The sequence below is a fragment of the Zonotrichia leucophrys genome, chromosome 13 (assembly GCF_028769735.1).
Source record: "Zonotrichia leucophrys gambelii isolate GWCS_2022_RI chromosome 13, RI_Zleu_2.0, whole genome shotgun sequence".
Lineage (NCBI taxonomy): Eukaryota > Metazoa > Chordata > Aves > Passeriformes > Passerellidae > Zonotrichia > Zonotrichia leucophrys.
Genome location: NC_088183.1, coordinates 15,635,135 through 15,659,298, shown reverse-complemented (window position 1 = coordinate 15,659,298; position 24,164 = coordinate 15,635,135). Strand labels below are relative to the sequence as shown.

At 54.3% G+C, this 24,164-nt stretch overlaps 2 protein-coding genes across 2 annotated transcripts; one reads left to right on the top strand and one right to left on the bottom strand.

Annotated features, from left to right (window-relative positions):
• Positions 1-8,627: 8,627 nt before the first annotated feature.
• On the bottom strand, positions 8,628-18,515 carry ZMAT2 (zinc finger matrin-type 2). The gene is made up of 6 exons (XM_064725054.1): positions 18,387-18,515; positions 14,413-14,506; positions 13,830-13,953; positions 12,781-12,854; positions 10,905-11,050; positions 8,628-9,430 (listed from the first exon to the last, which is right to left on the bottom strand). The coding sequence occupies exons 1-6, from the start codon at positions 18,402-18,404 to the stop codon at positions 9,287-9,289; spliced, it is 600 nt and encodes a 199-aa protein (XP_064581124.1). The 5' UTR covers positions 18,405-18,515; the 3' UTR covers positions 8,628-9,286.
• Positions 18,501-24,160, top strand: LOC135453731 (histidine--tRNA ligase, cytoplasmic-like). The gene is made up of 12 exons (XM_064725051.1): positions 18,501-18,721; positions 18,810-18,929; positions 19,242-19,337; positions 20,096-20,221; positions 20,365-20,472; positions 20,910-21,008; positions 21,321-21,414; positions 21,556-21,683; positions 21,766-22,008; positions 22,716-22,832; positions 23,143-23,289; positions 23,496-24,160. The coding sequence occupies exons 1-12, from the start codon at positions 18,524-18,526 to the stop codon at positions 23,550-23,552; spliced, it is 1,533 nt and encodes a 510-aa protein (XP_064581121.1). The 5' UTR covers positions 18,501-18,523; the 3' UTR covers positions 23,553-24,160.
• The last annotated feature ends 4 nt before the right edge of the window (positions 24,161-24,164 follow it).

Sequence of the window (24,164 nt, the reverse complement as noted above, 5' to 3'; positions counted from 1 at the left end):
GGCCGGCCCCATCCGCTCCCCCCACCTTGCTCCCCACGGGGACCCGAGTGGGACGCAGGATCCAGAGCCGACCGGGAGACCGGAGGAGGCAGGAGGCGGCGGAGCTGGTGGGGTTTGTCGGGCTGGGAAAAGGATTTGGTCCCTGGGAGCGCAGCGAGACCCACGCGGGACGTGCCGCGCTCGTGGGGTGGCCGGTCGGGGAGGAAGGCGGGCAGGGGGAAGGAGCGGAGCGCCTGGGGCACGCGTGGGCTCGGGCCGCTCGCGGGTGGAATCGGGACGGCTCCGGTGAGTGAAGCCCAGCCCGCATCGGCAGCGCCGGTCACTGCCAGCCTGTCCCCCGCGCCATCTCCCACGCCAAGACCACCCCTGGCGGCGTCGTTGTCACCCCCGCCCCGATCCGTTTCTTTCTAATCCCCCTCCAATCCCCGATTCGCGCCCCCCCTGCCCGCCCCCCTCTCTCCGTCCATCACCGCCCAGCCCTCCCGGGGCTGAGATGCCGGAGGTGGGATGGTGGGATGGAGCGGGTGTTGCTCCTCCGGGAGCCCCCTCGGGTGCTGCTCAGGCCAGAGGGGGATTGAGGGTGGGGGCGAGATGGGACACAGAAATTTTCGGGGGTCTTATTTCATTCCCTCCAGTCCTTCCTCCGTCTCCGACCAAACGCATTCTGCAAAATCATTGGAGCGGCTCCGGTCCTATTGTTTGATTTAGAGTAAAATATTCACCACCACCTCCTGCTCCCCCAGGTGCACCGGCAGGATCCGAGCACCCCCCCGGCTCCCTGCCTGGTCCTTCCCGCCCTCCTCCAGCTCTGCTTGGTAAGGCACCCCCCATCCCTCCACATCTTAATTTCTGCTTCCTTTGAGGGGGAAACCGTGGCATGTCCCCCCTTGCTTCCCTCCCCTAAGGGACATCACAGGATGGTCCCATCCTGCTCCTTTTCCTCATCTCCCCAAACCTTGTAGTCTCTTCTAGCTCCCCTCCCAGACCCCACGATTCAGGGGACCAAGGTCAAACGGGGTGGGGGGTTGGGAGAGGTTAGGGAGAACAGAGTTGTTCCAAGGATCCCTTTCCTGAAGGAAATGGCTCGGGCTGGGGGGCTGCAGAGGGGTGAGGAATCCAAAGAAGAGCATTTTTGGGGGGAACAGAGCAGAGGAGGGTGAGCAGCAGGATGGGGGGATGGAATGGCGACAGTGCACCACTAACACCCCACCTCATACCCTACAGATTTTAAGGCCCCTCTTGTGGTGCAGAATAGTGTTCAGCTGCCAGCCCTGATCTCCGGGGGTAGGGAATCAGGATGCAGCTAGGAGCCTGTTTTTGGAAAGTGCTGGAAGCTGCAGGGGGGTCTGTCTCTCTGAGATGCCTTGGCACAGGCGGGCGGGTGGCCAGCTGCCTCAGGTCAGCTCTGACGAGCCTTGGCACGGCCAGCCGGGGAGATCAGGGTGGGATGTGGGATGCAGCAGGAGACGCCGCAGGTTGAGCTGCCTTGGAAAAGTCACGCAGAGAGCAAAGGAGTGGGCGGGGGGGAGAACAACACTCGGCTGCCTGTGGGCACCAAACCTTGCCCAGCCACCACTGCCACTCCATTTTCCTGCCTGCTGCGTTCCGGGGCAGCAGAAGGGGCTGCAAGAAGCGCTGTCCCTGCCAGAGCACAGAGCTCCTCCCCCAGCTGCCCAGGGCAGCCTCTGCCCAGCCGTGCATGCGGATGCTCCCCCTCGCTCCGAGGTTTGTGGTGCCCCGAGAGGACAAACACAGCGGGAACGGGGGGGTCTCCTGGTGGGAATGAGAGCAGCCCTGGCCCTGCAGCTGGGAAGTCACTCCGGGGTTGCTTCTGTAGGGTCAGGCGCTGAGGATTCAGTCTGGGAAGCCACAATGCTCTCTGCAGCAGGATGCCATGAGCAGAGCTCCTTCCACTTCAAAACTTTGGTTCCCTGCCTTCCCTTGGGAGGAAAACCCACGTCCTGAAGGGGATGGTGGCTGTCTTGGCATGTTTATCAGGGCTGGTGGGCACTCTGCCTGCCCTTGTGTGCTGGGATGCAAGATATGACACATGCCCATCTCCTCTCAGAAGTGCACAGGGACAGGGTGAGAAAGAAGGGGCATGAGCTGGAGAAAGGAAATTCTCATTAAGGAAAAAATCTTCACCATGAAGGTGTCACAGGGACCAGACTGGGGCAGGGATTGTCATCCTGGAGATAGTCCTGAGCTGCCAAATCTAGCTCTTAGTAGGGATGCCCCAGGGTCCCAACACCACCGTGAACCTGGAAAGTCCCAGTCACTGAGCAGAGGTGAGTAGCAAGAAAAGCAAAGCAAAGTAGCACCAAAGCAAGGGAAAGAGCTGCCCAGATAGCCCAGGCTTGCAGAGCACAGGTCCCAGATTGTCAGGAACCACTTCTCACAGGCCCCATGCCCAGGGGTGGATGGAGCAATGAAGGATGCCAGGACTCCATTCCCAGTGGAAGTCCTTGTCCATGGGTTTTGCTCTGCAAGGTGCTGGAGCTGCTTACCACCCTCCTCTTCCTCTGCAGTGGTGCAGGAAGAACTTTTGCACCAGACATGATGTGTTCATGGAGCTCCAGGGGGTTTTTATGTGAGGAGATGTCACTGAGATGACCAACTCAAGGCTTACTACTGGTAGAAGGCACTTGACTCTCCTGGCCCACACAGACACACAAAGGGAAAACTCCCCAGTCCCTTTGCCTGGGACAGATGGAAATGGAAACAGGCTCAGCTCTGAGCAGACCCTCCCTTGTTGTCACCTCCTTTTGAGCATTTCCAGGACATGGGGCCCAGGCCTGCTCAGCCTCTGAGGGAGCAGTTCTGACTCCCTGGAGGACACAGACTTCAATGGCAGCTCAGGAAACCAAGTTTCCCCCCCTGCTCTGGAGGTGGGGGGAATTTCTTGCAAACCCAAGCTGCCAAAGGAGCTGCTCTCATGGCTGGTGTCTTGTTCCACTTGAAGTAACAGACTTGGGACCCAAAGCAAAAGAAGGGACCTGTCCCCATTATCCTGAGGGCTGGGACTACTCACTTTGCTCTAAGAGGGTATCCCTAAAATGTCCTGAGGGAATGTCTCCTTTCTGCTGGGAAGGAATAAGGAACAGTGAGCAGGAAAGAAAGGTGGGCAGCAGTGTGATGAGTGCCTGGGCGAAGAGCAGCTTTGTGAGAGAGGAGGTGACACCTCTCCTCTGTCAGGCACCAGGGTGACTGGTGTTGGAATAACATGCACAACTCTTGTGCCTGAAGTTCTGAAAGGTTAAAAAACTGATTTAAGGCTTGGAACAATACCTTACAGGGAGGAGTATAAGTGAAACTGCCTGAACTCTGTGGAGAAAGAAACCAGAGGAGAAATGATGGTAGGGCCAGGGAGGTGTTACCAGGAGGAAATGCTTTGGACAGTTAGAAGGAATGCAGAACCATGGCTTCAGTCTGACAGCTTCATGTACTGAGCAGTGAGACGGGACCAAGCTGTCAGGACTTTTGATGGTGTCCATGTCTTTTGGCGTCCACAGATCCACATGAAACAAAATATTCCCAAGTTCCCCAGTGTATCATGCTGAAGTGGGAAGACTGGGCCTGGGAAGAGTGGTTCTGATTGACCTCACCTCCTCCAACAGAGAAACCACTGCAGCTCTTCCACTCATGCTGGAACTGGCACCCCAGTGAGGAGGCCAAGGGGCAGAAGTCAGAGTGGATGTTTCCTCTCCCCACAGACATCTTGCCTCAACACCCAAACAAAAACTGTGTGCCTGCAGTTCACGTGGAAGTCCCACATCCCTGGGATAGGTTGGTGGTTTCAGAAGGGAAAGGCATTGAAAAGGGATGTTCTTCTTTCTCCCCATTTCTAAAATGTAATTCTTCCAGTCCTGGACAGATATGGGGATGTTTCCTGCTTCCCTGTCCCTTCTTTCACTTCGTTTCTCTGTCTCCATTCCCAGATAGGGACCACCTCTACCCTCCCACTGTCCCCTGCCCCATGCCAGGGACTTTGCCTCCCTGAGACACACCCCACCATCCCCATCTTCTCCAGGGATCTTTGCAGATCCTCCAGGCCTCCCTTTTCTCCCCCACCAGCCCTACTTCTTTCCTCTCTGTCTGAGAGATCAGTCATCGAGGGTGTCAACGCACACGCACCCGACTCCCCCGGGAGGATGGGGAGCTGCGAGCTGGGGGTGGTGTTCTGCTGCAAGAAGGCAAAGCTGCCATCAGCAGCTGCTTTGATCTGGAGACAATTACAGACGAGTGTAGGACCCTGCTCCACTCAGCCAATAAATAATGGAATTTCTGTGTTGACACAGACAGATTTCCCCCAAACTGTCAGAGAAGGGGAGACGGAGTGAGTGAACGGGAGCCCGAGAGGCTGGAGGGAAGGGGAGAGAAGCAGGAAGGGGAAGGAATGAAGCGGGCCTGTGGGAAAACAGGGAGAAGGGAAAATAAAAAGAAGTTTGGGAAGGCAACACTGATGGGGGGAGCTGGGCAGGGAGGCGAAGAAGCCTAAGGAACACATATTTGTTAGAGGGGAAGGAAAATCAAGACAGGAACTGTGGGTGGAAACGGAGGGGGGGGAGTGCTGCATACGCAGCTGGAAGCAGAGGGAAAAAAATCTGAAGGTGGAAAAGAAAGAGAAGGAGGAACAAAGGCATGGCAGTGTCCCCGGGGCTCCCTGGCTGCCTGGCAGATCACACGCTCCCCGAGCAGGGACCATATTCCTGCACAGAGCGGCCCTGACCCCCCCGGGGCGCTGAGCCGGCATGGGAGGCACGCATGAGTTGGTGAAATGGTGCCACTGGTGTGCAGCCAACAGCAGAAATTTGCTCTGAGATCACAAGTCCCTGAAAAACCTCCTGCGGATGGCCTGTCCCCATGCTCCCCCTGCTCCTCCCCATCTCCCTCTCCCTGCTCCCTCTGCAGCCTGGAGCTGTTTGTTCTCTGGCTGGTGATGGTTTTGTACTTCACTCACGACAAAGCAAAACCTCCCTTGTGCTCAGGAGCCCCACACCGAGCCCAGCAGAAACCATCCATCCAGCAACCCTCCAAGCTGGGTGCAGCAACAGACCTGACAGGGATGGGGGCACTGGGGTTGTCTCCTTCCTCCCAGTTTGGAACACTCCAGAGCCCTACTTGTTCCCTCTTGGCCCCATCTGTGGCCTGAGCTGGCTCAGCCCCAGAAATTTTGTGTGTGGAGTATGGCTCAACTTGCCAAGGTCTCCAGGCCAAGCACCACTTCACTGTGGGTGTCCCTGGCTCCCAGCTTGATCCTTTTTGCAAAAGCTGGCATTCAAGCTTCCCACCCAAGCTCCAGATGGGAAGCAAATAGCTCCCAGCTCAGGGATTCTCCCCTCTATAAATCTTCATCTCGCCCTATCTCTGCCTCCCACCCCTTCCTCAACCAATGCCCAGAGAAGCTGTGGCCGCTCCATCCTGTGGCCCCTCCATCCCTGGAAGTGTTCAAGGCCAGGCTGGATGGGGCTTGGAGCAACCTGGGACAGTGGAAGTTGTCCCTGTCCATGGCAGGGGGTTGGAACTGGCTGATCTTCAAGGTTCCCTTCCAACCCAAACCATTCCAGGATCCTGTGATTCCTGTTCTCTTTTGCAGCAACCCCAGGTCTAATCGGGGCTGAGCCTTTGCCCTTGCACACATCAGATTCTCCCCTGGGGACACCTTGTTGTCCCCACACAAGGAAGGCAGGACAGGATGCAGATTGGGCCAAGCCCTGACTGATCCAGGTGGCTCTCAGCACACAGCTCTCCACAGAGCTGGGAGGGGACAGGAATGCTGCCTCTGGAGTTGTGTGGGATGGTGCCACAGCACTGATGGGACTGATGGCAGCGTGGGACACCCAGGAGCCTGCACAGAGCAGGGGTGGTGGCACACACTGCCAGCACCACTGCACCAGGTCAAAGCCAGGCAGGAGGGAGGGTTCCCAGGGATATTGCCTATGGATGTTGTTTAGCTTTAACACTGGCAAATGGCAGCAATGCCTGCCTAACTGGGGCAGCAGTAGCTTGTGGCCTGAGCAGTGGGAGGACTGGAGCTCCTGCCAAGCACTTAAATCTTCCAGGATGTAAAACGGGTGTAAATTGCTGAAAAAACAGGTCTTTCTGCTAATAAAGTCACAGGAAATGACCTAGCCCAGACAGGGTAACACACAGGGCCAGGCTGGGACCCCTTCTCCAGAATCACTTCAGGTCTCTGGTCCCATTCATCTTACTGGGATGGTGGGAATGCTGCTGCTGCTCCTCTTGTCCCAAGCAGGATGTGTAGAGAGTGAGGGGAAGGTGGTTTAGCAGGAAAGGGTGGGGTTGAGGAAGTGCCCAGAAGCCTCCCAGGGTGCCCAGGAAGGAAAGAAAGAAGAGCAGCTGGGTATTTGTGCCCAGCCCCTCCATGAGGCCTCAGCCCTTCATCCCAGGATGAGGCCAGGGGAGATGTCAGGAGAGGGGAAGTGGAGGTGGCAAGACAGATTTGTTTTTTTCTGGGGTCTGCTGTGATGCCTGAGTACTTCTCCAAACACTGCCATCAATAGTCAGTGGGATGGAGACAAGGGAGGTCAGCTCAAGCTGAGCACAGTCCCCAGCCTTCCTCCAGGTCTTCCATGCCACAGGTCACGAGGAAGCTGCACCTCTGCCCAGGCACTGGGAACAAGCTCCAAGCTGGCTCCAGGCACCTCAAAGCACTTTCACATTAGGAACAGGCAGGACATCCCAGCCTGGATGAGCAAACCATGCAAAACATCTCTCCTTACTCCACCAGATCCCAGTTTTAACTTGTGGAAGAGCTAATGAGAACCAGTAGGGACAGAGCACCCCAGCCTTGTTCACTGGTGAGGAGAAGAAGGGGAGCTGAAGAGCTGGGTCTTCTCTCAAAGTAAAGCCCCAAGTCCTGACCCATGAGCACCTTAAATTCAACATGGAGATGGCAAATGCTAACAAGGAGCCATGGAGAATCGCTGCTCCAGACTGGGGGCTGAGAGCCAGGAGGTAACACCTCACCAAGCAGTGGTGGGAGCAAAGAGTTAACATGGCTGGTACAGGGAATGTTATCTGTCTCTTCTCTAAATATTATTTCCTCCCATGAAACCAGCTTTTCATCCTTGGCTAGAGGCAGCTCCCGCTGCTGGGAATCCAGCAGGAGCTTGTATCTGCTGCTGCACACACCACTGCTCCCAGCAAGCTGCCGAGACAAAGAGCTGCGCTCCCCCGGCGCCAGCAGCCCCAGCACGGGGAGCTGGGGCTGGGGCTTTGGCCCCCAGGGTGCAGGTGGCCTCGGGAAGGGCTTGGGGATGACAGGCTTTTCACCAAAGAGGAATCTCGTTATTGAAAGCGCTGCGCTGCGGAGGGATTTCCTCCCTGTCTTGCAGGGACCGGCAGGGCCCAGTGGCAGGAGGCTGTGCAAACCTCACCACCAGCCCAGGAGGGTTTCTGTGGGGCTGCCCATTTCACACCTCGCCCCTTGGGTGTGCCAGGATGGACAAGACCAGGATACACCGTGGGAAAACCAAGACAGCAGTCACTGGCTCCAAGGTCACAAGCTGGAAAAGATGGGAGGTGTGGGGCAGCCTCTGCCCCATTCTCAGCAGCATCAACTGAACAGCTGCATTGAGGGGCTGGGTGTCTGCAAAGCTGGTGGCTGGAATAAAATGGCTGCTGCTAAATCTTCTCTGAAACATCCTAAACTTTTAATGTGCATGAAAGCACGGCAGCATCCCTTTCGCACCCCGGAGGGCACAAAGGCGCGAGCGTCTCCGCTCTCCCATTCAGCCGGAGCCACGTGCTGCAGCCTGAACAGCGCCAGGAACGTGGCTGGAATGAAAGTCGCCCTCCCAGCCCGTGTGCTCAGAGAGCCAAAGTCAAAGGATTGCCAAGTTAAAAGGGTCAAACCTCCAAGGACAGCTGTATCTGACTGGCTATATATCATTTCAATAGCATCTTCAACGGGGATTATAATCTGAATTGAAGCGGAAAGACCTGAGGCAATGAAGCTGTCAGCAGGCTAAGATTAAGGAATTAAAACAGCAGCACAACATTACAGGATTTGTTCTAGATGTATTAGAAAGAGCAGGCTAAACACTGCAGCCTTCCCCAGGCTGGAAATTTCATACGAGCACGGAGAAGGGCAAGCGCAAGGATTTCATCAATATACATAAAAAGAGAGAGGAGAGCGAGACAGAGCTACCAAAACCCAGCCATGCAAAATATAAATCCTAACTGCAGACGGAAATGAGTCACACAAGGTTTGACTGAGGTAAATAAAAGCAGAAATGAAGTGGATTTAGGGGAAGGTAGAGGTGAAAAGACACTGACAGCCAGCAGACAGGAAAAAAATGGCCCTTAATATACTGAGGCTGGTAAAACCTGGAACACAGCCCAGCCTGTCTTGGATTGCCTGATGGGAATGAAGGTCCCCAGCCCTGAACTCCCTTCCCCTTCCATATTCTTATACCCATCTCCAGAATTACTTAAAAAAGGCAAGAATGATGGCAATGGTCTGCCTAGGGCAGCTGGGAGCTGAGCCAGGAGAGGAAGGCACACACCTCACCTCTGCCACCACTGGGTCCCCAGAACGCCACCCCAGCTCTGTGCTCTTCAAAGTTCTCAAAATAAAGAAGGCATCAAAACCCCACCAAAGGGCCCATTAAAACATTCCATTTATTTCTGGCAAATTGTACACACCTTTCTTCCATTGGCTCTATCCTAGACCAGTCATGGTGAGGAATTTCTCCCCTGCCTTAAAGATACTCAAATTATGGGCTAAAACACAAAGAAAAAGAGGGAAGTCTCCCTTGCAGAAAAAACACACAGGAAAGTTTCAGCAACCCAGACTCCATGCAGCCACCAGCTCTGCTCAGCACAAGCCATAAAGATGCACCTCTCACACTGCTTGCTGTGGCACATTTCCTTCATTATGAGCCTAAAAGCAAGTGAATCCCTCCCAGCATCTCAAACACAGCTTGGGTGACAAGTAGGGCCTGGTTGACAACTAGATTAATCCTGAACCAGGCCACCTGTGCAGAATGTGCACTTTATTGACAAAAAAATGTACCCAACAGAGCACTTCCCTGCACACACACGGCCACAGAGCAGCCAGATCTAGGACACAGAAGGAGAAGGGAAGCTAATGAGAGGCAGAGCTTGATCTGCAGCACAGGTAGAGTATGGAATTGCTTTTCAACTCTTCCAGCCAACTGGGAGATTTACATACAAGTCCTCAATCAAGTCTTTGAAGAGTTATCCAGAGTTCCCTGGGTAAAAACAAGCTGTTTAGAGAAAGAGGAGAGTCCAGAGCTGTTCAGTGGCTCTTTTTGGTTGAGCCAAAACCAGAGAAACCCATCACAGCTGCCATTTCATCATCCTCTTCAAAGGTCAAATCTTCCTCCGCCCGCCTCTTCTTCTCTCTCTGCTTCTCCTTCTTGTAGGCTTTGGCCTTCTCCTCCTGCAGCAAGGGACACAACAGCAAAACAATTTGCACCTCCTGAGCTGAAGGAGTTTTGAGACATCAGGTACTGCACAATTACCACAAATCCTGCCCACAGTAGCCAAGCTGTGCCTGAGGAAATAAACAGCAGAAATCCTGGCCTGCAGTCCTCAAGGAGGAAGTTCATCAGTGAATCCAACCCACCCCATTTCCCAGGCCAAGAGCAGACACACACACACAAACAGACAAAATGAAGCATTATCAAACTCTCTCTTCTGAGCAAACATCCCAGGTTTTGCCTGGAATGAAGGCTGGGACAAGGAGCTGGTTTGAAAGCAGGAGGCCATTCCCTTGTCCAAAGCTTGGTGGCAGTGACTGTGATGCCTGCTGGCTCCCAGCCTGGCACAGTGACAGCTGCTCACTGGAACAGAGGCTGGAGCTCTGAGAGGCTTTCAGGGGGGTTTTGGCATCAAAGAGTTTGAGCTGCTCTAATCAAAGTGTTTTGCTGTGTGAGGATCATGAGCCCTGGAACAGAGCCAGGCTTGTACTGGGTGACACCAAAGCATGGCTTCAGCTCCCAACTTAGCAACTGCTCCCACCACTCTCATCACTGCCCTCTGTGCTCCTGAACACAGCTATGCCCCGGAGAAAGCTACATCAGGAGCTGCTGCTGATTTCCTTCTTGCCATCCATTGACTGGCAGCAGCTTTTCAACCCACAGCACCCCTTTTGCTGCTGGGGCAGCTCCCTCCTAGCCTGCAAACAGAGGGGGCTCAGCAGCACCACAGCCTGCCCGAGAGCAGAGCACAGGGCTGCTCTGTGAGCACCCCAAAGAGCTCCCCTGTGCTGAAGCAAAGCTCAGGGCTTGGGCAGGGGGACTCAAACAGGCAGTGATTTGTAACCTTTGGTTGTGTGGCTGATAATAGAGGAGAAGCACCCATAGAAGCTTCTCAGCTGTCAGAACTTTGTTGGGTCTTCAAAAAATTGGTTTTCATGTTTACTAACATCCAAGAGCCAGTTTGAGAGCAATCTGCTGTCTTTTACCACCTCCTCACAAATCTTGCATCACAGCACACCAATCACAAAGCCCTTCTACACTCAGGGAGGCCACACAGAAGTAAGTGCCCTGTGGAAGGGGATTCCAGCAATCCTAAGAGCTGTGGAAGATAATGGATGAAGATGCAGATCTGCTACCAGACCACACAAGTTCCAACACAACTAGTGGGGGACAAAAAATGGACTTGTGCTGTCCTGAGTGGAAATCTGAAGCATCAAGAGTTATTCTCACACATAAAGAGGAGAAAAGGGATTCTAGGGACAGCAACACAAACTTTTTAAAAGCAGAAAAACAAACTCCACTCATAGGAGCAGATGAGAAGCCCATGCTACCAAGAACAATGCTTCTGAAGAACAAGAGTAGGAACCAGGGTTGATTTCCTCCCAAAAATTGTTTCTGGGGAGCTTTGTTTCCTCAGCTGCTGCCCAGACTCACCTCCTCACGGAGTTCCTTCATCCTCTCCTCAAAGTCATAATCCTTCTGCTTCTCCTCCATCTTCTTCTTGTTCACCTCAAAGCGTTTCTTCACCTGGTCCAGCGTGGAGCGCTCCACCCGCATGGACATGCCCAGATTCCTCTGGTCTGGAGAACACGAGTGGAATCAGCAGTGATCTGCATGAAATCTCCATCCCTGATCCCAATTTAAACAGCACAGCACCACCTTCCTGCCTGTCATTCCCCTCAAAGCAACTTCCAGGATCAGATTAAGGATTTCTTAGGTTGGGGAGGTGGGCTTTAGGGGGATACCATAACCCACACAACAATCCAAACACTTTGTAACAAGAACACAGACTATTCTTTAAAGGTTCCTTATTTGGATGCTCCCTGTCATTTGCTCTGATGCCTCAGGAAATTTAATCTTGGACCAGTGGAATAAAAAAGGGTTGGAGTGTTGAAAAAGGAGTTAGAATAAAACTGACAGGCTGGCATCTCTCAGCTGTGGGCGATGCTAAACAAGACATGAGTGGCACTCAGAGATCCTGATTACACAGGACATTCCCAGCTAAAGCAGAGAATATAAAGTCAGGCCTGATTCAGGGGCTCTTCAGAGCAGATTCACAGTTTTTCACTTGTGGGTAAGCCTATGCTGACAGGGCCACCCCCAGAAATGCCTCCAACCCACATTGCTGAGTGGATCCAAACACCCTGTTCCCTCCAGCAACCCTGCACAGGTTTGTCCCAGGGATGCAGCAGCACTTGGAAGCTTAAACTACACACCAGGAATTAGTAAACGGGCTGCCAAGAACAAGCAGGTCTGAGCCAGATTTACTGACAGGTTTAAAAGTTCCCAGACACATTCATATACCATGGTAGTGTGCAAGCAGCCACTTTCCAATCCCAGCTCAGCCCTACAACTCATGCCCATCCACACAGCCATGGCAGGATTTTTGATTCCAGATTCTCTCACATGAACTTCCTGGTCATCTCCCAATATGTTAGACAAGGCATGTTGGCACCTTCCTCCCATCTACATAAAAGCACAGGTTTTTAAAACACTGTGTTTTCTTTTCTGAGCTACAGAAAAGCAGTCCTCAGGTTTCTACTGAACCTCCTGTTCTCAAACAGCACCGTGTGCAGGTCCAGAGCACACACATCTCTGCCTTTTTGTAAACAGGTGATTTTCTGACTTCCACAAGGAGCCAAAAATACCTTCCTGAGCAGGAACAACATGCAAAGTGTGTCAGTTCTGTTCTACTGCTCCTTTACTTTCTCTACATTCCCCCCTCTCTGAATATGCCAGGAAGAAGCAATATCCACAGTCAGATACACGAGGGTATAGTCCTGATCCATACTCTGGAGCTCAGGTATCAGCCAGTTCTGAGTTTGTACTCAATTTCTAGAGAAGTTTCTGATCCAAAAATCAGCCAGTCTCAGACCTTTTACTTATCTAAGTACTTCTGTACAGTTTGAGCACTGTAAGAAGCCTCTCTCCAGATTTACAGAGGAGACATCATGATTTGGTGGGTGGACTAAATGACCTCTGAGGGTCCCTTCCAACCCAAACTACTCTAGAATTTTCTGACCCTGGGTTTCTCACAGCACTGACAGGAAGGACAGGGAAAATAAGTCCACAGAGTACACCAATCACTGTTTCTGCTGGGCTTGTTCCATGAAAATGGCCCAGCACTCTGGAAGGTGTCAGGAGATAAGGGCAGCATCTCCACAGCTCTCATGATGAACTCCTACATGCTGATCTCCTAAGCTCCCTGATTCATAGATAAGTGTTCAGCCCTCAGACATGGGTGATGCACAAAAGGAACAGTCCCTCCAACTCAACCAACCCTCCAATGAGGCAAAGAAATGCTCCTTACGTTTTTTGCCATTGATGTGATCCAAGAAGTTGATGGAATCCTTCACCACACAGTCACATACATTACAGTAATACCTGTCAGGAGAGACAGAAAAATGAACCCCAAGACATGACACAAAGTTAAACCCACAGAAGGGACAATCTGCATGTCACTGGGGACACAGGACACTTCTCCAAGACAAGAGGACCCCAGTGAGGAGCAAGGGCAATGGACAGACTGCCATGGAGGTACCAACCCTGATACTAACACTCCTCTGACATGATAGAAACCAAATTCTGAGCTGCTCTGCAGGACACCAGGCACAGCATCTTCCCTTCCAGCCACACCCCACTGGGTGGGATGGGCTCTGTGACACAGCCTGCCCTCCCCCGAGGCAGGGCTGGCCAGCAGCTCAGGTTTCTATTCCACAGCCCTCTCACCTGGCTGCAAGATAAGTGCCACCATCCCTATCACTCACAGTGCAACTCCCTGATGAGCACAGCTGTGCCTTCTGCCCATCTTAAGAGCTGGGTGCTGGTCAATGCTGCACATCTCCCAGGGAGACACCAACAGCTTCACTCCTGAGGGGACACAAACTCAACACATTCTTTTGATGCTTTTGATGGCTTAGGGTGAGCTCAGAAGCCTTTCAGATTTTGGTGGAACACGAATCACACAAACAGTGGCCAAACACCATTCCTAAGAACGGCTACCTGGATGTTTCTCCCATTCCCAGTGCACAGATACCCAAATCAGCAGCAGTCCTGGTCTCAGTGCAAGCAGGCCTGGTTAAAGACCCAAGCAGGCAGCAGAGATCTGCCTCTGCTGGTCCTACAGGTGGGCAACACTGATACCAAGGAATAATGTCCAAAGGGGCTCAGCCTGCTGGGTCTGTTCCATATGCTACCCCAGGAGACACAGTTTAGGTGCAGAAAAATGCAGCCCCACCATGCCAGGCTCCAAACACAGAAGGACAGCAGCTCCTGGTGCCCTCTGAGGGGTCCCTGCTGTGTCACAGCTTCCCAGTCTAACCAGCATGACTCTGAGACCTCAATAAGACCACAACCTACCCTCCCATCTCTGACTGAGGGGTAGTTTTGGTGATGACAATGGTTTTCCCCAGCTTGGATTCCAGGTCCACTTTGTAGTCCCGGTGTCGCAGGAGTTCCCTTTTGACAGGCTGAGCTGGTTTGCCTAAAACATGAACAAAAGGTCAAGCTTGACATGCTGGATTTCACATTCCCCTTGGTGCAGAGGGGCCTGCTGGCTATCTGGGACTACCTGATCCATGCAAAAAATGCACCTTTGTTTTTAAATCAGTAAAGGATATAATTTCCTCCTCATTGTTTCCTGGTTCCTATTAGAACCAGGAGCTGAAGTATCTGCAGCTCTGATTTGAGTTGTATTCTGAGATCTTGTTTCCAGCAAATGACTGGAAACAAGAAGAGTCCTCCTTCCCCAAAGAAGAGTCAGCCCTGGAAAGGTTCTCAGGAATTTCTTTTGTCAAAAAAAACACCATTCTCAGTGGCAAATAAAGGAGAAAGGGAAGCAGCAAGCCAGCTCTTTCCCTTTGGGATTCAACTTCTCACTGCTCTGTCCCCCCCAAATTCCCAGGGTTTGGGAGGCTCAGTGCCAACCCAGCACACTGCTCACCATCTTTCTTCTCCCTCTCCTCCGTGAGCCGCTTCTCCGCGAGTTTCTCGTACTCATCCTTGTCCCACTTCCTGCGGAAGTCCAGGTTCTTGGTCTGGGAGGGAAACAAAGTTCATTGCCATTTATTACACAGCCTGATGACCTCTGAGGGGACAAAGAGGGGGAATCACATGGCCTGTGAGGCTAGTGCAGAAAATTAGGAGAATTTTATTATATCCCCCTGTCCTCTGTTTTCCATCCAGGAGTTATGGATGTGGTTTAAGATAATCACTCTCAGCATGCCTCTAGCTACTACTAGAATAATTTCAGAGCACTAAAAGAAGAAATGAGTTGATCTTAACAGCTCCTGAGATGATCATCCAGGCTTTTGCCTTGAAAATCAGACTCAAATGGAACTGAAACTGATGGATCTCAGACCTGGGAAGTGCCCCCTGACAAACACAGCAGCAGATTACACCTCCTTCTCCCAGAAGCCAAAAGAATCCAAGCTGCAATGTCAGACAAGGGAGCTGCAAAACACAGGCTGAGCTAAAGAGAGTTTGATTACCCTGCAGGAGCAGGGAGGGCTGTGCCTGTCTGCTCTCAGCAGTGTCTACGTGGTGCAGGCAGCAAAGTGCAGAGCTTGCCATGAAATCACAGGCACCAGGGTGGGATTTCCAAGTGAGCACAGGTACAAGCAAAGAACAAGCTCTGAAACCCTGTCAAGGCAAGGCTTGGAGGCACCAGGGAAGCACCTGTACAAAATCCACAGGTTTTGCTGTCCTGCTCCTGCAGCTTCACACAGGCAAGGGCAGAAACACCTCCAAGGCATGCTGGCCCTTTGGGGGCTCCACAGAACTATCTGGCAGTGACAGGATACTTGAATAGAATCCTGGAATGGTGTGGGTTGAAGTGACCCTAAAGATCATCTTGTTCCATGGGCAGGGACATCTTCCACTATCTCAGGTTGCTCCAAGCCCCATCCAACCTGGCCTTGAACACTTTCAGGGATGGGGCAGTCACAGCTCTGGGCAGTCACAGCTTCTGTGGGCAACCTGTGCCAGGGCCTCCCCACCCACAGAGGGAAGAATTTCTTCCCAGTATTAAATCTAACCCCATTCTCTGGCAGTGGGAAGCCATTTCCCCTTGTCCTGCCACTCCATGCCCTTGTTCCAAGTCCTTCTCCAGCTCTCTTGGAGCCCCTTTAGGCACTGGAGAGGGTTCCAAGGTCTCCCTGGACAGAGATTGGTGTTCAGTCACCCCCAGGCTGAACAGCCCCAGCTCTCTGTCTCCAGAGCAGAGGGGCAGCAGCCCCTGGAGCAGATCCATGGCCTCCTCTGGGCTCACTCCAACAGGTCCATGTCTCTCCTATGCTGGGGCACAGGAGCTGGACACAGCATGTGCATGAAGCCAGGCTGAGTTCAGGTGAGGCTGGCATTGAAGAAAACAAAGACTATTTTTGGGTGGATTTCACTCAGTCCCCAATGCTGAGGGCAGAAGTGATTGGGGAATTCCTATTCCACTCACATCCCAAGCTCTTCCCAGCATTTGCCCCATCTGCAGCTCAGGCTCCTATACCTGGAATCAGTCATGGTTTCACTCAGCCAGCTCCTGAATTTCCTGAGCTGATAACCCCCCTTTGGATAGAGCTGCATTCCCTCAGCATGGCAGGGAGAGCCTCTCAGTTTCACATTAAAGAAAGGACAAGATGTATTTAAAAACACCTCCGGGGGAGAAGGACCCCCCTCACCCCACACCCCACCGCCTTCTCCACTCAGCCAAATCAAGAATCCAATCACAATCCAAAGGACACAAATCCCATTTGGAGCTACAGCAGCAGCACAGCCATTTAAAGTTCTCTCCTCTGGCAATCCTTCAAATGGAACGAACAACTACTGATAGGGATGAAAATGCCTTGGGGAGGCGTAGAAAAATTCTCATTTATTCCCAGAGCTTCTTAAGCACTTTAAGGATGTCGTAACAGGTTTTATTAACCACCCTGAGCAAAAGAAAAGAAAATATCACTGAGTGTAAATTAACGTTTGGGGGTATTTTCCAGACTCTCCTGCATGCCAGGCATTATCACAAATCGTAGCTGGTGGGAGCCTGCAGAGGGGGAGGTTTATTAGCTGCTTCTCCCTCCTGTTGCAATAAAAGGAAAATAGTCTTTTGCAGCTCTTTTACCAATCTGCCTCATCCAGGCGTGGGGAAAGGAATTAAACTAAACTGCGTGACAAGATCTTGGTTGGACAATATTTGAAGGGATGTTTCTGAATTGCTCTGCTGCAAGCCCCCAAAATCTTTATCTCAGAGCTGTTTTAGATAACAGAGAATACTTCTCAAATTAATAACAATGATTAATAACCAGAAGAGCCAAACAGCCTGCTGCTCCCTCTGGAGATGGACACCAATTGTGCGCCCAGCATCAGCACCAGAGCCTGTGAAACAACACAGGAGTCTCAGGCCAGGCTCAATCCAACAGGAATTCTCAGCTGGCAGCTGAAAACAAGCCACAGCCCCCACCTCCCTCACAGGCAGGCATCCTGCTCCTGACCTCCCCCACTCCATGGAATCGATCCTGGAATGGTTTGGATTGGAAGGAACATTGGAGACCAGCCAGTCCCACCCCCCTGCCATGGGCAGGGACACCTTCCACCATCCCAGGCTGCTCCAAGCTCCATCCAGCCTGGCCTGGGACACTTCCAGGGATGGGGCAGCCACAGCTTCTCTGGGTCTCACTTCTCAGTAAGTGGCTTCAAGGAAGCAAAGGTGGGCCAAAACTCCTCAAAAACACAGCCCCTGTGCTGCTGACAGCTTTGGGATGGCACTGGAGGTGTCCCAACAGCCTGGCTCTCCACTCAGGCTACACCTGCAGCACCTCATCCTATCTTAACACTAACAGAATCATTTAGGTTGAAAAAATCTCCAAAATCATCAAATCCACGCAGTGACAGATCCCCAGCTTGTCACCCAGTCCAGAGCACTGAGTGACACATCCAGGAACACCGCCTGGAATGGTGACTCCACCACCTCCCTGGACAGCTCCTCCCAATGCTGGACAGCCCTTTCTGGGGAAAAAACTCCTCCTAATCTCCAACCTAAACCTCCCCTGCTGGAACTTTTGAGGCTGTTTCCTCTCCTGTCACTGGTTGTCTGGGAGCAGAGCCCAGTCCACACCTGGCTACACCCTCCTGTCAGGGAATTGCAGAGATGTTTCTCCATCAGGACAGGGGAAAGGCAACCCAGGGGAGGGGAGGGGAGGGGAGGGGAGGGGAGGGAAGGGAAGGGAAGGGAAGGGAAGGGAAGGGAAGGGAAGGGAAGGGAAGGGAAGGGAAGGGAAGGGAAGGGAAGGGAAGGGAAGGGAAGGGAAGGGGCCATCTGCACGAGCCATCGCCCAGCCCCTGGAGGTGGGTGGGGGTCCCTGCTAGGGGGCTGGAGGTGGGTGGGCACCTCCACCCCGGAGGCTGAGGCAGCTCCATCTCCTCATGCTCCGCGGCTGGGACAGGCGGAGCTCCGGCCCTAGGACGGGAGGATCACAGAACCACTGCGATTGGAAAAGTGCTCTGAAATCATCGAGTCCAACTTGTGACCCAACACCACCGTGTGAACCGGACCAGGGCACCGAGTGCCCCGTTCTGCCGTGTCCCAAACGCCTCCAGGGACGGCGACTCCGCGACTTCACCGTGGGCGGGATCGCGCTGGGGCCGCCCCAATCCCAGCCCCGAAGGTATCAGGAGAACCCCAACCTCCCACCGCCCACACACAGAGCTGCAAAGAGCAGAGATGAGCCCCCTTCCACCCCACACACACCCGCCCACCGCGGCACCCCCGGCCCCGCCACATCCCTCATCCCGCGGCCTGGCACCGGCCCCGCCCGGAGTACAGCGCGGCGCGGCGGGGCCCTGCCAAGCCCGGTATGAGCAGCGGGGGCGGCCGAGCGGCCACACTCGGCGGGTAGCCCCCACTGTGAGGGCAGCCCCGGCGGCAGCACCTACCCCGCTGCCGGACGCCATGGCGAGCCGAGGGCACAGCACCGGGAACTGTCGCACGGCGCCGTAAAGCGCGGCCGCCCGCGCAGTCACGTGTCCCGCCGCCGTCACGTGCGGGCGCTCCCGGTGTCCCGGTGCCGGCCATGCTGCGCCTCGGCCCCTTCGCCGCCGCCGTCGCCCGCTGCCTGCCGGCACGGCCCCGCCTCGGGCCGCTCTGCCTCGCTGGGAACCGCGGCAGCTTCGCCCGGTCCTGGCTGCCGGCCGGTGACCGCGGAGCCCTGTCCCGGCAGGTGCGGGCGGCGGCGGGCGGCGAGTCGCTGCCGGTGCTGAAGACACCCAAGGTAAAGGCGAGGAGCGGGGCTGGCGCCGGTGGGTACCGGCTGTTCCCCCGCGCCCTTGCCCCTGACGGCCGCTCTGTATCCCGGGCAGGGCACCCGTGACCACGCACCGGCGCAGGCGGCGCTCCGTGAGCGGCTCCTGAGCGCCGTGGTGTCCTGCTTCAAGCGGCACGGGGCGGCCGCCATCGACACCCCCGTGCTGGAGCTGCGGGTGAGGCGCAACGGGAGCTCTCCTCGCCCTTGGTGTGGGGAACGGACCCGCCCCGGGGGCTGTGGGACCGGGGAGCGCCCCCGGGGCTCCGGCTTTGGGAGCTCCCTCAGTGCGGGGCACGGCCAGGCGGGGAGGGCAGCTGAACATTCACTTTTGGTGCTTTTTGGGGGGACCGGGAGGTGGGCTCAGGTCCGAGCGGGCTGGAGGGGTCTGTGTGTAATGCCCGGTTCGTGGGGACCGAGCTCTGTGCCCCATCTCGGGGACCCTTCAGCCCAGAGGCACCCGGTCACCAGCCCCTGTGTCCCTCCCCAGGAGACGCTGGTGGGGAAATATGGAGAGGGAGCGAAACTCATCTACGAGCTGAAGGACCAGGGAGGGGAGCTGCTGGCCCTGCGCTACGACCTCACCGTATCCTGTGCTCCCGAGGGGATGGTGGCACCCTGAGAGGATGGTGGTGCACCAAGGTAGTGCCCACCTCTGCCTTAAGGGATCGCTCTTACCCTGGCCTGCCTGGGTGATGGCAGCTCCCTTGGCCATCCCAGCTTGTCTGGCTGTCATTGTCATGACTCCACACCATCTCCCAGCCTGGCCCACAGCAAAGTCCCTTCCTGCTGTGGACATGCACCAGTATGCTCCACTGTACTGGTTTTATCTCCATTTCTGCTGCGCCCATCCCGCCTTGCTAGTGCCACCTGCAGGTGTTCATCCCAGGCCTTCTCAACCTCCACATCTCAACAAAATCTCTTTCCTTCAATGTCCATATAGCTGTGCCATGCATTGAATTCCCACTGATCCAACTGTGAGAGGGTGGAATGATAGGAGAGGGTCCTTGTGTATGGGACATTGTCACACAGTGGGTCTGGATGAGGAAATGGAGCTGTCCTAGTGTTGATGGAGCTCTGGTGGTTCATTGTACTCAACCTCAGCCTGGGGGATGAGCTCCCCAGAGGTCATAGAGTTATAGAATATCAAAAGCTGGAAGGGATCTGTAAGAATCATCCAAGTCCAGCTCAGGACCCTGCACAGGACACCCCAAGAATCTCACCATGATTGTGAAAAAAATTGGGAAGTGGCTGACAAAGGGAAGGGGCAATGGGTGGCTTTGGGGTTCAGCTTCTACAGCTCTGGGGATCTCCAGGTTCCCATCCTTAACTCCTGGGGCCCAGGTGCCCTTTGCTCGCTACCTGGCCATGAACAAGATCACCAAGATGAAGCGCTACCACGTGGCCAAGGTGTACAGGAGGGACAACCCAGCCACCACGCGCGGCCGCTACCGCGAGTTCTACCAGTGCGTGAGTGTTGTGGTGCCACTGCTGCCACCAAGGCCACAGGGCCAGCAGGGTTTTGCCACTCCAGCTGCTGCAGAGCAGCAGGGTGTGCCTGGCTAAGGCCCCCTGGCTCTGCCAGGAGCTCCCATCATTTCTTCTGCCCTCAGGACTTTGACATTGCCGGGCAGTTTGACCCCATGATTCCCGACGCCGAGTGCCTGAAGATCGTGCACGAGATCCTCAGTGACCTGCAGCTGGGGGACTTTGTCATCAAGGTGAGACTGGCTGGGTTCTCTGTGCCATGCTGGGAAGCAGTGGTCACTGTTCTGTGCTTTTACACAGTGGCACCTGCTCCCACTCTAAGGCCTGACCCAGAAGTTCAGCCCACATCTCTGCCTCCTCATGGTGTATATGCAAAGGCTGGACCTCAGCTTGGACATGTCTTAAACTGGGAATACCAGGAGTTCTCTTGAAGCTGCAGTCAGCAGAGTTCTCTCCAGGACTAACCACAGTCTGCAGAATTACAGTAGCTGACTAGATCCATATAGTCACAGGATGGTTTTCATACCTCTACAACATCTCTTCCCATGGAATTTGGTGCTGGGGGAAAGGCATGAGGAAATGCCAACAGCTGCAACTTTCCACACATTGGGAAAAAAAGAAATTACATCAGAGGGTGCCCCCAAGGTAAGCATGCCTCTCCTTCCCCCAGGTCAACGACCGTCGGATTTTGAATGGTGTGTTTGATGTCTGTGGTGTTCCAGAGAGCCAGTTCATCCCTGCCTGCTGCACCATAGACAAGCTGGACAAGGTCAGCACTGGGCTCATGGGGAGACACTTCTGGTCTTGGGATGGATGTGTTAGGCTGGGCAGTATTGTGGCTGTTCTTGTTGAGAAGAGTTTCACAGCAGCTGAGATGGGGTCTGTAAAGGATTTGAGGAATTCTTGGGCCTGGTTAAGAATAAAACCTGGTGATTTGTTAAAAATTCCTGTGAGAGAGAGAGGGTCATGGTTAGTGAGATTGCTGACTGTTGTCCCACACAAGTTGTGCCCATGTGGGCTGGTGGAGGCAGTGGGTGAGGAGAACATCCTGCAGCAATTTATGCCATTCTGTGCCCTACAGATACCATGGGAAGAAGTGAGGAGTGAGATGGTGGCAGAGAAGGGGCTCTCCCCCGAGGCTGCCGATCGCATCGGGGAGTATGTGCAGCTCCACGGTGAGTGAGCACCACGGGCTGCTGCCCTTGGCCCTGTTCAGGGCTGGCCATGGAAGGTGCAGGGCACAGCCCCAGCTGGCCGGGGGCACCGTGCCCGGTGCTGCTGCCCTGGCACAGCTGAGGCACGGCTGGTCCCCACAGGTGGGCTGGACCTGATCGAGCAGCTTCTCCAGGACCCAAAGCTGTCCCAGAACAAGGTGGCCAAGGAAGGGCTGGGGGACATGAAGCTGCTGTTTGAGTACCTGACCCTGTTTGGCATCACGGGGAAGGTGAGGAGCTGTGGGGGCAGGAGGGGGAGCTGCCCCGCCGGGCCCCGAGCGGGCGGTGACGGGGCCGCCCTTGTGCCCGCAGATCTCCTTCGACCTGAGCCTGGCGCGGGGCCTGGACTATTACACGGGGGTGATCTTTGAGGCTGTGCTGCTGCAGCAGGACCACGAGCACCTGGAGGAGCCGCTCAGCGTGGGCAGCGTGGCCGGAGGCGGCCGCTATGACGGGCTGGTGGGCATGTTTGATGCCAAGGGCCGCAAGGTGCCCTGCGTGGGGGTCAGCATCGGCATCGAGCGCATCTTCTCCATCCTGGAGCAGAGACTGGAGGTGGGTGGTGCAGGCAGTGCATTGGGGAAGGCTCTAGGAAGCAATAATTGTTTATTGAAGAAGGCTCTAGGAAAAATAATTATTACTCTCCAGCTCCACAGTGCTCAAGAGAAAATAATTTTGGGGTGGCGCTTCCCATGCCTAAATATTGATGCACAAAAGACAGAATCCTTTTATGCAGCCCATCAGGATGCAGGTGTGGGCAGCTGAGGGCAGCATTCCTTAGGAGATGTCAAGGAAATGTTAGAGACATTCTTGAGCTCTGGGCCTGGCTCTGAGCTTTGTGCCCCAGTCACTTTATTGTGTCTTGCCACTGAAGTTTTCTGTCCTGGGGATTCTGAAGCAATGAGTTTGGTAACAGCTGTGAACTCACTGTAATAAACCCCAGGAAAGCCTCTGTGGAGATTCATCATTCTGTGTTTGGTTCCAAGCCTGTGATTTGTTGCAAGTGAAGCTTAGGCAATGTGTTTGTACCTGAAGAATCAAAAGAGACTTTAGGAAGCTGTCCAGAGGTTGGCCAGGGTCCCCAAGGAAGAGCAGCACACAATTAAGCAGTGTGACACAATGCAGAATCTCTGGGGGTCTCATTAAAGGTTCTCAGGTTGTCACTGACTGAGTTAAGGTCTGGAGATAGATGAGGTGAGGTGTTGTGAGCTGCAGATTGCCACAGAGTCACTCCCACCAGTGTCCCATGTCTGTCCCTTCAGGCTTCTGGGGAGAAACTTCGAACAACTGAGACCCAAGTGCTGGTGGCTACACCTCAGAAACACCTTCTTGCTGCCAGAATGAAGCTCATCTCCGAGCTGTGGGATGCAGGGATCAAGGTAAAGGAATGACTTGGGCTTGGCAGTGTCACAGGTGAGGGAGGGAGAGCCTGAAGGGAGCTGTAGCACAGCAAGACCAACTCCATTAGTTGTGTGTCTCTCCAAGATCTGGGCCTGTCTGAGCTCACAGCGCCATTCAGGTTGAAAAAGACCTCTAAGATTATCAAGTCCAACCCTTAGGTCTAGACAGGCAGAGAAGAACAGCCCAAAGCAGTAAAGTGGTTGCTGCAGGGTTTGGTTTTGGTGCTTTACTGCAGTATCCATCAGAGCAAAGTTGGGTTAGTACTTCACCCTTCCCATTCCCTCCTAGGCAGAGATGCTGTACAAGAAGGATCCTAAATTGCTGAAGCAGCTGCAGTACTGTGAGGACACAGGGATCCCCCTTGCTGCCATTGTGGGAGAGCAGGAGCTGGCAGATGGAGTTGTCAAGCTGCGAGATGTTGCAACAAGAAAGGAGGTGAGAATGCCCTTTTACCCCAGGTTTTAAAGTACTTCCAGACTCTGGAGATCACTGGAGAGCTCTGGGTTTTCCCTCAGTGTTCCTTTGGGAGGCCATAGCACAGATCTATTGGGTGACTCCAGAAAACCAGTCACAAACTGCATTGGTGTCCTCACTAAGTCCTTAAATTGCTCTTCTCTACTGCTGCTCTGTTTGCTTTGTAGGTTGATATTCCCAGAGAAAAGCTTATTGATGAGATCAGGAGAAGGCTGGAGCCCTGAGGATGTCTCTGGCTGGAGCTGCTTGGCAGAACTGCATGGCTGGAACCCTGCAGCACCCTCAGCCCCTCCCTGCCAGCCCGGTCTGGGGACATCCAGGGACATCCCCTGGCCTAAGGCTCATTGCCTCGGCTCAGGCAGTGAGAACTGAGGAGTAAGACGGTTTTAAAAGCTATGGACGGTGCAGTCACCAGGTTAACCTTCTGGTTAGCTTCTCTGAAGGTCAAGTTTCTGGGTTCCTAATCCTGCAGTCCCTGTACGGCCATTTCTGTCACTGGAGGTGGTGGTGGCACTGATGGATGCGGTGAAGCTCAAGTATAGGATCAGGTGGAACTCGAGACTTGGGAGGGGGAATCCGTGGTGTGTTGGGGACCTGCCAGCTCAGGGAGGGGGCAGTGGAAGGGACCCCCGCCCTGTTCGGGCAGCGGGGCCGGTCCCGACCCGCAGCCGGTGCCGGTCCCAGCCCGCAGCCGGGCGCTGCCGGCGGGCGCGGAGCTGCGGGAGCGCCCTGGAGGAAGCTGTGGCCCATCACCGCCGGGGCGCGCGTGGGAACACTGTATTTTTATACATTAAACAAAACCCCCGATAATAAACCCAAACCGCGCCCTCCGCCTT

Excerpts from the sequence above, each read along its gene's own strand:
- ZMAT2 (XM_064725054.1), bottom strand. Across the intron at positions 12,855-13,829 it reads CCTCAGTCAGAGATGGGAGG|GTATTACTGTAATGTATGTG; the intron begins GTAGGTTGTGGT and ends CTCTCCTGACAG. Across the intron at positions 9,431-10,904 it reads TGAAGGAACTCCGTGAGGAG|GAGGAGAAGGCCAAAGCCTA; the intron begins GTGAGTCTGGGC and ends CCCTTGCTGCAG.
- LOC135453731 (XM_064725051.1), top strand. The coding sequence starts at position 18,524 with ATGCTGCGCCTCGGCCCCTTCGCCGCCGCCGTCGCCCGCTGCCTGCCG. Across the intron at positions 20,473-20,909 it reads TGGGGGACTTTGTCATCAAG|GTCAACGACCGTCGGATTTT; the intron begins GTGAGACTGGCT and ends TCCTTCCCCCAG. Across the intron at positions 21,009-21,320 it reads CCATAGACAAGCTGGACAAG|ATACCATGGGAAGAAGTGAG; the intron begins GTCAGCACTGGG and ends TGTGCCCTACAG.